General features: G+C 40.1%; 1 protein-coding gene across 8 annotated transcripts in view; it reads left to right on the top strand.

Annotated features, from left to right (window-relative positions):
• The window catches only part of LOC122884160 (WD repeat containing planar cell polarity effector), a 97,135-nt gene that overhangs the window by 65,075 nt on the left and 18,562 nt on the right, over window positions 1-13,498 (top strand). For all 8 annotated transcript variants that reach the window (XR_006379830.1, XM_044213616.1, XM_044213612.1 and 5 more), the window contains 4 exons: window positions 191-794; window positions 5,283-5,471; window positions 6,161-6,284; window positions 7,416-7,479. Coding sequence is in view for 7 of the 8 variants with exons in the window: in XM_044213616.1 (XP_044069551.1) it covers window positions 191-794; window positions 5,283-5,471; window positions 6,161-6,284; window positions 7,416-7,479 (981 nt within the window). In the remaining variant the exon portion in view is untranslated. The remainder of the gene's footprint in view (window positions 1-190; window positions 795-5,282; window positions 5,472-6,160; window positions 6,285-7,415; window positions 7,480-13,498) is intronic.

The raw sequence follows: 13,498 nt of genomic DNA on the forward strand, positions 1-13,498 counted from the left end.
ATTGCTTGAAACATCTTTGGTGTGAGTGTGCCAGAACAAATGTTAGCAGTTATTGTCCTCCTGTCCTACAGAGAAGAAAAAACAGTTTATACAGGATATGTTACTGTGCATTGTTGGATCAGATGTTCAAGTGTGCATCAGTTGAACACTCACATTGTTCTCTCTTCTCTACATTTACTCCCTCTGAAAGGTCCTTAGCTCTGTCCGGACAGAAGGCAATCCCCTGGACTGCCGCTTCAGCCTGCTCCAGCCCTACCAGCTGCTAACAGTAGAGCTACCTGCAGGACCCCAAGGATTCAGAGAGGGGTCCTGGGCTGACACCTGTGTGTACGAATGTGCACGAGAGCGCCTGCACCACCTGTCTGTTACCCGCATCCCGCTACCATCCCTTCCCGTCTCCTGCTCACGTCACCCCTCTGAGACCACACTTCTCCTGGGCTTAAGTGACTCCTCCCTGGTTCTGTATGACCAGCGACGGGGGGTCTCTCTCCTGGCCTCCTGCCCTGTGTCACCCACCCTTCTGGCCTGGCACCCTGCTGGGGCTGTGGTCATGGTAGGAGGAGGGCAGGGGGAACTGATGTGCTTTGATGTGGGCTTGGCACCTGTAAGCATGGCACTGGTAGCAGAAGAAGTAGCTTCAGCTGCCACACTAAGACTAGCTCAGCACGTGCGCTGCTGTGAAGGCCTGGAGGGACTGCAGTGGGGGACAGGCCTGGAAGGAGGCCCAGATGGGACAGATATCCTGATGTTAGCCTTTCATGGGGGACCACTAGCAGCCTTGAGATTCAGACTAGGTAGGTAAAATAAGAAATACCATTTGAAGAATGCATGACTGCACTCTTACAAACTGACTGATAGCAAACAATATGGGAGTTGGAATATTTGTGAAATAGAAACCAAAACTCAACATTAGAGCTGCAACTAACAATTATTTCCTTTTTTAATTTATCTGTTGATTAGTTTTCAATTAACTGATTCATTGTTTAGTCTATAATATGCCAGAAAACTGCCCATAACAAGTTCCCATATCCTATAGTAAGGTGACGTCTTAAGATTGTTTGTTTGCTTTGTCTAACCATCAGTTCAAAACCCAAAGATATTTAATTTGCAATGACATACAGTAGAATAGAGAAAAGCAGAAAATCCTTACATTTGAGAAGCTTAAAGCAAATGTTTGGTAACTAAATCAATTATCAAAATTGTTGGTGAGTAATTTTCTGTTTATCGACTGATTGATTAATGGCCTGATCCTTTCAGGCTAGCAATTTTTGCACAAAGCGCTAGAAGTGTTGAGCACTATTTCACACATAAGTCACTACAGCACTATAAGCTGTTGTGAAATGTATGAATCTCTGTAAAAGAAACTGTGAAACTACTTAAACTAGCCTTTAATAATGCTTTCTTAAAGAATGAACAGGTGCATCCGGGGACAGGCTGCACTCCCAAACCCCACAACCTTGTATAGGAACAAGCACATATATAAAAGTGATATATTGTCTTTCTCAGGAAATATATAGAAACAAAACAGGCTAAACAGGATAAATATTTCTTATTCTTAGGAGTAACTAGAGTTTTACTTTACATTGCTTTGCATTGCATAACTTGATTCTAAATAGAAAATAATTTACAAACCCTCCACACCATCATAGTCCTCTCTTCCTAATGAAGGTGCCCTCCTCCCTTCAGAGACTCTTTCTCTATTTTGGATCTGACACTGTATCTGAACCCCACTGTGTAAATATGGCTGCTGAACGGGTCGACCTCTTCACTGCTGAGGGAAGTTAATTTGTTGGCGGGCGGGAAGGTTAGCAGGAGTCACGCTCTCAGAGGTCATTCAATAATCGCCCCGGGGCAAGAGCCCCCCAGGTTGAATTCTGGGATGCATTTTTCCGATAAATCGTTTACAGTGGCTGCGCGGTCCCTCGGGGCCCCCAGATAAAGTTTGCCAATCAAAATTTCTCCGAAGCAGCCACCTCACCCTCTAACACACGCATATACAAACATACACACAAACACACTTGTACAGTCTCATACGCACTCACACATACACACATTCAGCATCTTTAATTGTGACTTTGGAAAGAAGATGTGACAGTGGCACGCAGCTCTCTGCTGAAGTTTGAAAGCAGGAGTGTGGGGGTGGATGGAGGAAGGTAGAAGATTGTGTACTTTTGAGTTTGTGTGTGTTTGAGGGTGTGTGTTTGACTGTGTCTATTCAACTGCCTGTGTGCACAGGGAAAGGGAGGGTGTCTTCCAACAATAGCTTCCCCTCCTCTGATCGTCTGCCAAGGTTTTGATGAAGAAAGTCACTGCACGTCTTTTCTTCATGATAATTCTTCCCCCCACACACACATGTGTATTCTTCTATTTCTGTGCTTCTATGCGCACACACACACACACACACACTCCAACTCATTTGTTTGTTTGCTTGCGCTTCCTTCTCTGTATTGACTTGTTTCATAAGGCCCGCTACATGACAGAAGGAGTGAGTCGGGAGGCGGTGAGGAAGAAAGACTTGGCCAAGCTCCAAGTTCTCTTTTTTCCATAGGAGGCAGCCCTCCCTGGTGCCCCCCCACCCCCACCCTCCCGCCTGCACCGAGTTATCTCATCTGGGCACACGTTGGCCACGGCTGGGCCTGCACCGGTACAGGCTGTGGAAAGGCAGACCAGGGAACGTGCTGCACGACACAAAAAAATAGTCATTTTTTTGTAGGGATGGGAATTTAGTGAAATATTGTTGACGTGTAAAGGAGAATTATGTAACTAGGCATACAACGAGAGAGAGCGTGAGAGCCCAAGTTGATGTATCTTTATTTGATTTTTATTTTGGTTACATAATAAAGCAGAAAAAAATGTACTCAGCAGGTAACTGTACTCAAGGTAACATAAAGGTGTGTTCTCTCCTCCACTGCACAAGCTAGTTCTTGCTAATTTGTGAAGCACTTTTATTAAGTCAAGTCTGTCCAGGGCAACTATTTGAGTTTAAACCAACCAGCGTTTAATCAGCTAATTTGGCAGCTTATATCAATTTATCAAAATTATCGACTAGTCTCATCCCTAATTTTTTGGGGACTGAAATGGGGACTGATTTACTGAATGATTGTCCACAATATAACAGCTTTAAAAGCTATTTCTTTTATATTTTAGAATATTTTAATGCTCAGCTATCATTATTATCCTTTGAGTTGAACTCTTTGTCAGTAGTTTTGTCTCAGAAGTCTGCTTGTCGTGTCGATGGTGCACAGTATGAGTATTCATTCTTTGTTGCTGTTTGTTCGTGCTGCTGCTGATCTCGTCCTGCTCAGTGTTTTGTGTCGGACACAGTGACGCTGAACTGAGCTGGTCAAATAAGTTAGAGTAGACAGGTGTTGGACAGAATTGACTTGTCCTTGCCACCACAATGCTTAGAGCAGATGTTAACGCTCAACTCAAGCACCCCTACACACACACAATCACACACACACACACACACACACACACACATAAACATAGACACACACAAACCGCACTACGCTCAGCTGATGTATTAGCCACATTAGCCTACTCTTTAGGGGATTTGGGGGCTTGCTAATTGCCAGCTTGTCATTTTAATTGCCTGTACACCCCCTCACACACACACACACACACACACAACTTCTTCAATTAATTAGACAAGAGTCAGCGGTGACTTTGCCTGCCTGTAGCCTGGCCCATTGACAGTACAGCTGTCAGTGATCACCTACACTGTCCATAACCATGCCACTAGCAATGTCCAAATTTTGTTTTGTGAATATATAACTTAACTTAAACATGTAAACGTGTAACATGTATGTGAGAAATGTCAGCATTTTATTTGCCGCTTTCAAAATTCAAGTTTGAATTTACAGAGAAGCAAAACTACAGTGAGGCCAGTTTCAGTCAGGACAGACTCGTCAACATACGCGTCATTTATGGCAACATGCATTTGAGTTCTCTTCCTCCTTCTCCTCAGCTTTTCCCAAAACAAGTTAGTGATTCCTTTAACTGTTGAACAATGCACCATCATGATCAAGTCACAATGGACAATAATCACCCCTGGCATTCAACACCTTCACTTCCCTTATGTGTACTCTATAAAGTCAAAAACTGACGTGCACCTTTGCCCTTTTACACACAGAACGAGACACCTCTACTACCTGGAAGGGTACAAAACCTTGTCCTTCCATTATTCAGCAGAGTCCTAATGTGCTCACACACACACGCGCGCGCACACAAACAAACAAAAGCATAATCAATTACCTCTAGTAACTGCCTAATCAGTTTTAGCAGTCCTCATCTTCTCAACAGACAAGTTAAAGATCTCGCACACAAGCACACACACACACACACACACACACACACACATACACATTTGAATAAGATTTAGGCAAATTATTTGAACATAGGTGAACACATTGTATGCTTAATATTTTTCAGATGTATTTAAATAGCTGGTGATGAGGAGAACCTTATTGTGCACTTACACACAGATACAGATACACACAGGCTTCCCAGCTAATTGATTGACAAGTCAATGCCAGTCTAATCAATATAGTGCTGCTTCAGAGTTTAGACCAATCCACTGGACACTTACTTAGCTTAAGTAAGTGCTCCAGGATATTCTGCTTGGTCACACACAGTAAGGACCATTGCACCCTACTGTATTAAAGCTTTTGGAAAATCAGGAAAAATTAGAAAATTTTATTTTGCTGTTTCAGCATTTTTGCACATTTAAACCAACATATTAGTAAATAGGGATATACTTTAACATCAGTGGTGTACAGTGCGTAAATATATCCAAAAAGCATAAAAATAAAAAAGTGTGTAAACATTTTGAAATATAAACTCATACTGAGCTAAATTTTCCAAGATAAACCAGTGTAAAAATAAGATACAATTAAATTAAATAAAGAAGATAAATAACAACAAATAGAATAAACACATTTCCTTATGATGATCAGAGGGTCTGACATGGATGGACGGACAAAGCCTAAATGATTTTTGCCAGATTTGTTGTTAAGTTGGATCTTACATTTTAATCTCATAACACAGCTGTTACAAATTTTACCCATTTCTCACTTTCCTTCGCTGAGGGTAGATTTGTCTAAGTTCCTCTGTTTGTGCTGTGTACTGTTTTTTGTTATTTGGTTATCAAACTATACATTCTACCTGTCTCAGAGATTAATGAGATCCTGCTGCATTGAACTCTTATTATACTCTTTCTTTGCTGTTGCTTTATTACATGGTATAATAAACTAAAACCAAACTCTGACTCGATGTGACAGGGGCTCTGACTGGGGGCCAGATGGGTCCTACGGAGCTGCTACAGCAGTGGCTGCGTTGTGGCCAGGTCAGAGAGGCACTGGGGATCCTGGAGGCCATGGACTGGAGCATCATGGGAGACGAGTGCTACCGAGGCCTGAGCTCAGTCACCAACCACCTGCTGAGGCTGGAGCTGAATGCAGAGAGAGAGGGTGGGTCTCTGAGTCAAACACTTCAGGTTAGATAGGTTGTAGTTTTACAGATATTTCTGTACATTTAGAACTGCTCTTTAGGTGGGAAAAATCTCACTATGTATGAATGAAACCTCAGTAGTCAAATCTAAAGGACAGCAGTTTTATTTTATGTTTTCTGGCTATGTGACATTAGACTGAATCCCAGAGCTAATATTTTAAAGCTTATCGCAGTTGCTGCTAAGAGAAGTTATTATGTTAGCTAAGCAGTCTTCAAATTTCATGAGTCATATTAGCCTGAAGTTTTGTAAACTAGCCCGGTGACCTTCCAGAGCCATTTACGTCAAGTAAATGAAAAAATACATAATACAAAGTCACTCCACTTTGATTTTCATTTACATTTAATTTTCAGTTAATGTTTCTGTTAATTAGCTCTTTGTGAATTAGACTTTCTTTTCTGGATGGACTCTGTCTCTTTTTTAAAAGTTAATATACTGTAAAACAAGAAGTTCACTAATGTGCAGAGAACCAACAGGTTTAACTGTGCTAGCTACATTATCTTCAAAAATAAAAACAGAAAACTTGTAAAAACATGTTTTTAGATTTCTGTCTTTCACTGGTTGGCAAAATTGCTTCCTGACACACATCTACTAAAACTCTATGATTTAAATTTTTATTTACTATTGTGTGTGTTTCTGTTCTGTTTGTAGCCCAGCTAGAAGCAGCTCTGGGTGTGTTTTATGCCCCACCTGCCCCTCTCTCTGATATGGTGATACTTGAGTACAGGGAGCCAATCAGCAAGTATGCCCGCCGCTTTTTTCACCACCTCCTCAGGTAACACCACCTACTCTGTGCTGTTGCTGTGGTCCTAATTTGATCTTCTGAGGGAGAAATTTGTTTTACATAACCCTTCAGGGGGGGTCAAGGTCATCTATATTATACTAAGTATAGCTAAGTGCATTTAAATACATAAACAGTATGTTCCTCCATCAGACTACAGATCAGTAATTGAAATATAAATTACCCTTAAATTAAACTAACATCTGATCAATGATTGAAAGCTGTTGCCTGTGGTCATGTAATGCTACTTACACAAATATACAGATTATTTTTAAGGCATTAGCAGAAAATTTGATTTAGTTTGTCATCATAGGGTGCAGAATCAGAATAAGAAATACTGCCCAAAAAAGGTCTTTCAGAAAATGACATCCATTGAAGATACAATTTAATACTGCTTATTTGCCGCTCACTATTGCTATTTTAAAAATTCTAAAAAGGAAATACCTTTTGAATTTCCTCACACACACACACACTGATGCAGCTTTGAGTCATTCATAAGGCAAAGCACCTCACATACACCTGTTTAGACTGTTGTTTCATTTTCCCTTCTGCCATGAGAGCCTTTTGAAATGCCTGTTTGACTGAAATAGACCCTGTTGTTCCCACACACTGCTGCTTACTGCATCCATCTCCATCCTGCAATTACCTCCCGTTTCCTCTCTTTCTTTCCCCTCCTCTGTAGCAGAGCTGTTGTTTGGCATCCCTCCTCCTCTCCTCTCTTATCACCTACCTGCATTCTTTTTCTCTCCATCAACATCAAATGAAGGAAGCCCCCCACACCTCCTCTCTCTGCTTGTGTTTGTTTGTTTCATGTTTGCTCTATACAGGGAAAGTTGAGATGTTTTGTACTGTGAGATACAGCTCTCTCTCTCCCAGCTTTAATTCCGGATAATAGGAAGAGGACTCGCTACTCTCAGTTCAATTATTGACAGTTTTGTATGCAGAAGTGGATGTGTGTGGATCGAGGTGTGTGTCTTGTGTGTAGACCGAAGGAAGGAGGAAATATGTGCTACTGACCTATCCATCTATACATTTTCATTATGTATTTTTAGATTCATGATTGTTTTTCTTTTTTGTCAGGATGTTATCGTGCTTCCTTTTTAACTGTCTCCACTTTCTCTGCAGACACCAGCGCTTTGAGAAGGCCTTCCTCCTCGCTGTAGATTTAGAAGCCAGAGATTTATTCATGGTGAGTGGAAAGTAAATTTCTGTTAAATTGCCTTCTTGAAAAAATATGACACATACTTTGACAAAAAGGTTGCTGACATAGTAAATCCAATATATCTTTTTAAGTCCGTCCATGCAGGAATTTATAATCTCGTGAACACAAACAACATAACAAACAGTTAATATAATGAAAGAAAAATGCTCCAAATATTGAAAATTTGCTCAAATTACAAAAGCATGACATTTCAGTCTTGCAACCTTTATTAGATATAACACTAAATGGCAGGGTATCTGCAGGTCTTTATTAAAAAGCAGTGAATTAACTTTCCTCAAAAAAAAAAGGCCTTAAAAGGTATTAAAAAGTCTTCAATTTAATTTACAAAAGTCTTTATTATCAAAAATTATCAAATGTTTTTGTATCCGATTACTGAATGTCATGAGACGTTATGCACCTATGAACTAAAAGTGGGATTGTTGTGACAGTGGATTGTTCAGTCCTTTTTTGAGGAGTTTCAGTCTGCACCATCTCACCTGTAGCAAACACTGTCACTACTGCTAGCTACAGTAGCTAAGAAGCTCATTGTCTCATAATGGGCAAGTGTCTATTTTAGCAAATAACTTAAATTAACTTACAATAATTGGTCATTTCTAATTGATTAATCTATCTATCTATTTTACACCGCTTATCCGGGTCCAAGTCGCATTAATTTAATTAATTATATAATTCTGAGTTTTTGTTATATACTGCTATTCTATGTGGAATTCAAAAGGTCTTAAATTTAATTTGGTGAACCTGCAGAAGCCCAATATTTACACATCTTCAACACTCAGCACAGGTGCTCTGTGACTACAGGCAGGTAAGGGAAGAGAAACATGGAAACTCCTCTTATAGGCTGGGACACAAATTTATCCTTGCAATTTTGTTGAAGCTGATTAATATTTTTTCACCAAACAGTCCCAAGAGAATATCGCAGTTTATGATAGTTGTGGCCTGTTAAATGACATGTAACATGTCTTACAACATTTTTCCAACACCCAGTGATATTGTTAAGAATGGACGCACCTAAATTTTAGATATTGAGTCATGGATTATAAGGAGCATAACATTTGTATGTGAGTGTACTGCAGCTTCTCTAAAACTATACAGCCTATTTTTATTGTTTTATTCTGTTGTACTCTTGTTACTTTTATTTACACATGACTTGTAACCCATTCAAGTGTGTGTGTGTGTGTGTGTGTGTGTGTGTTGCATGTCAGAGAGCAGGTGTGATCTCAGTATGGGCCCCTATCTTTTCACAACCTCCATGGCCTCAGCTCGGCCTTTTCCTCTCCTCTCATCTTCCGTCTAACTCGCTCTTTCTTCCACTCCACGCTGAAATGCTCTTCTATGTGTTTGACCCCCTTTTTCATGGGGCCCCCTTTGCTCCATGCTTCACCAACACCCTAGACATTAATACAGACCCCCATACACACACACACACTCCTTTTGCTCCCTCAATCACACTGATAGCACTGGTTCCAATTACCTCCCCACTAAGTAGTGCTGCTGGGAAGCCGAATTGAAAAGGTGGAGTCGAGCCTGTGGACCTTGAAAGAGTGCAAAGGAAGAATGAAGGGGGGGTGTAGGTGTAGGTGGAAAGCTATATGACAAATGCAAAAAAAAGAGAAAAGGCTAGAGAGACAAGAAAAATAAATCTCTGCGTTGGGTTTAAACTGACTTTGACGGGTGGAGTCAGTCACATCAGGACAATTCAGCCTGGGTCGAACAAACCTGATCTGTCAACAAAGCAGTTTGGTCCAAAAAATGTTCCAGTTATGGTGATTATTCCCATAAAACTACACATACATTCATATGCATGTACTGTATGTATGCTACCTTGACAAAATCCATGTCTTCATGTAAATAATTAACACTTCCTAAACCTTAGTCAAGAATTGTTTGTTCATCTAGATAAATGTATACACATAAGGACTTTTGTTCTTTTATTTTTCAGAAATATTCATAGGAAAAGAATAAAATCTACAGTTCAGGAACTGATACCCCTCAAATGTTTTCCATTTTTTGTACCAAGTTATTGACCAAGTTTTAAAATATAAAAAACATAAAACATTCCAATATAATTATTAATGTTCACAGTTTTCATCATGTTTTGATCAAGTTGTTTTGTGTGGCACAACAGGACAATTACCCTGTGTGATATTCAGTGGTGTGTGATGTAAATAAGCCACTTATTTTAGGCACAGTAAACTAAAGTAGGCAACCTCACAAGGAATCACAGAAATAATTTGGATCACTACAACCTAAAGTGCTTGATCTTGAAGCATGATTGTGTGAAGTTGGTGTAATGTTATCCAGAACTGGTGTCACTGTCCAGTGGTTCTTCAGACGGCGTGACCAAAACTACAAAACCTCTCCAAATATGGAGCCAGTTCACTCGTCCATTTCAATTGTTTGAGAACTGTGTTTCCGCCTCCTGTGGCTCCCATACTACACCTGACAGCCAGCCGATGTTTTTTGATTTAATGTTTTAAATCAAACCACATGTGTAGTTTTAATACCATACAAGTGACATCTTTCTAAGGTCTTCTCACACGTAAAAATATTATTATTATTATTAGTATTATTATGTTTGAAGATGAATTGGCTGGAACGCAACACAATTTAAGATCAAATGAAACATATGATTGATTTTTATTTTACTCGTACATTTTATACAAACAAATTTAAGAGACAGGCTTAAAAGGCCTTTGTGAACCAATTGTGGTTTCCATATGTCTGGCTCACAAAACACAAGAGATAATTGCAAGCACTTCTCATCCTAGATCTGTAACAAAGTTAATGCTCACTCACAACGAGCGTTTTCAAGCACTTTTTTTTGCCTCAGCGACCAAGAGAGCAGCAACTCATCTTCTGAAAAGAGCGACAGAGAGAAAGGAAAAAGAGGACGTTGACATTTCACCCCTCACTCTGGCCTTCGCTCTAATTAGGTTGTGTTGTTGCATTAACCTGCTGGTCGGCTGATTGAGTTGAGGTGGAGGGGGTTAATGAGGGCAACCCCCACCTTCACCGAACTCTTTCTAACTTCCAAACTTGCCCACAGAACTCAGTAACGCACCATCGACTTGATAAGATGCACACCCTCACCTCTTCTAGGAATGCCCAGCATGATATAACCTCCAGACCCCCACCGCTTCAAGCCCCATTGTTTCCCAGCTAACAATAGAGGCCCGCCAAGCCTTTTTTCCCAAAAAAAGAAACCTTTTGTTAAAATGAAACACTTTAGTGTTGGGGTAAATTGAGGGGGAGGAGGAATTGGTGGTAGGGGGGTGTTTTGGCGGAGGTGGAGGTTGGGGGGTGTATATAGAGGTAGTAGTAGGGGGTTACTAAGTCGTTTGCATTTTTTTCATAATTGGCGCTATTCTGTAGCTCCTTAATTAGCCTTTGATAATGAGTTGATAATGTAACCAATTAGATCATTCATCAGCCAAGTCAAGCCGACAACAAGTTTTTTTTTCTCCACCTCCCTCCCCTTTTTCTTCTTCTTCTTCCTGGGTCTTTGGCTCTTGATGTAGCTTGTTAATTAAATCAAATTGTGTGATAGCTGAATCTGATGCCGGCTCTTTTGTTCCCCAATGAGGGCTTGTACTGTTTCTTGTTAGATACGCTAGCAGTAAGGCAAGCTGCGTCTGTTGGGTTCACCCCCTATCTTCCTCCCCTATCTGACGCCTGGCATGGAGGCGGTGGAGGAGGAGGAGGAGGTATCGCACATCTTCGGCAATAAGCTCATTGTTGTCGCTCAGATGAGTAATTAGCGTTATTAAAACATTAAGTCCTTAACACCTATCTGATAGAAGTGTTAGTCAAACACAAGGCTCCTGGATAACAGGTGTGTCATTAAACAAGTGTGTGTGTGTGTGTGAGTGTGTGTTTGCATGCCTTTGTGCAGGTTTGGTAAATGTGCTCATGTCCAGGGATTATGCCTATGTTAATTAGTGAATATGTATTTTCATGTTTGCATGCTTGTGCCTATGTGGATTTGCGTCCAGTCTCCTTGTCAATATTTGATTTGACTCTATGTTTTTGGCAAAGGAAAATTCCACCCTAAAACATTTTAGTACCTAAAAAAACAACAACCCAGAAGTGTCTCATCTGCTTTGAATTTCTGGGACTAATTGTAATTTTCTTATTCCTGGGTATAATGGTATGGCTAAATACAGATGATGTGACATTTGCCTGAGCTATTTCCAGGGGTTGCAATGGAGTCTGAGAACTTCAAAAGTAATCATCAGGATTTGATGTCCGTCCCTCCGAATCAAAGAGCAAAGGCTTCTCTCTAGAGCCGCCTTTTGATGTCGATATTTTACAATCGTACAGGGAGAAATGCATCTTAGAAGAAACACAGAGACTAAGACTGTGTCCAAAATCACTCCCTCGTTCACTCATTCACTATTCCCTACATAATTCAGTTTTCAGACATTTATAAATTATCATCATTTTGAGCCGTCACTGACAGGTGTAGTGTCACATAACATTGCATTGTGGCATTTTAAACAAAAAGTACTGTGTTATTGCTTTAATATTTGTACTATTTGTTCAACCGGGGGTATTTTTGAGGGCACTATATAGTGCATACATTTATTACTTAGAATTCATACACGATTGCCAAAGAGATGATAAAAAGATTTGGAATTGAAGTTGATTGCACTTTTGTTACATTATACCTGAGCAAAATCCCAGATAAATGTACTTTTGGCAAGAAAGCCTTCACGTGTAAATGTCTGCAGGCAAATCCTCTACCAAAGGATTGCAGTTGTCAATGAAATAAACTGTTTGGAGAAACTGAGACTACGATGGAAAAATATGCAAAAATACTGGAAACATTGACTGTGTGTGTGTGTGTGTATATATATATACATATAGTGAATTAATTTGCAAATATAAAGTGATTTCAGATACAGGATGAATCTCTACACGAAGAATTCGACGTATTGGATAAGATTGCAGTATAACCACAAGATGTGTCATTTTTTAAGCAAGAAATTTGAGTCAGACTGGAATGTTTTGCTGTTACTGCCGTAACACTATACTTATTACTCTTTACACCGAATGCAACAAGTTGTATCCATTCTCTGTGAGATGTTGAAAGGCATTGTCGGAAATGTATGAGCATGCGTATACATCAAAATCACATAATAGTCACAAAATAGCTCCAGGGATGCTGTAAACATTAAGTATTACTGTCTGCAATTTTTTAAAGGAAGAATTTTTTCTCTGCAGATAGTCCACATGCTGCAGTTTGAGCTTGTACTTATATCACTCAATAATAAGTTTCTCTGACATAATACCTAAAAAATAGCAAATCCACACTGAACATTCACTTATGTACTTCTCATCGATCCTGTTTGACAGTAACCGACAGACTGCAAACATGCAGACATGAGCCTGTCTCTTAATGTGTCGTAAGCGCTGCTGTGTGCCAGTTAACCTAATCCCTCATTTATTTGGATGTAACCCAAATATCAGTCAATATCGGGCTCTTAGCGTCCACCATTACCACCCCCTCCCTTCCCCTCTACTCCCCAAAAATGGCCCACTAAAACGCCCCTCTTTATCAGGCGCCGCAACCCCTAAAGCTCTTATATAAATAAGATTAGTGTCGCGTTTGAGCGTCAGGGAATAAGAGGTGTAATATCTGATGGTTTTATATGCAGTATTATTGTTATCCCTTCTTAGTCGGGCTGATACTCCTCTCTCTCTTAGTTCTCAGTTTGTCTCTCGCTCTCTCATTTCACGTTTGTTCATTCGTTTATTCTTTCTCTGGGTCCCTCTCTCCAGATTCAGACAGTATTATGAGGAGCTAAGCTGGAATAAAGCGGCCCGGCATCAAATGTTCATATTGTTCTGTTCTGTCTGTCATACAATCTATCTCTCCATGTTGCTCTCTCTCTTTCTCTCTCACATGAAAACCCTTGTTGTGAATTTTGCCTTCTTCAAGTCTTTTATGTCTTGTTCACGTCTCTCTCTCTGTCTCTCTCTCTCT

Source organism: Siniperca chuatsi, linkage group LG11 (genome assembly GCF_020085105.1).
Source record: "Siniperca chuatsi isolate FFG_IHB_CAS linkage group LG11, ASM2008510v1, whole genome shotgun sequence".
NCBI lineage: Eukaryota > Metazoa > Chordata > Actinopteri > Centrarchiformes > Sinipercidae > Siniperca > Siniperca chuatsi.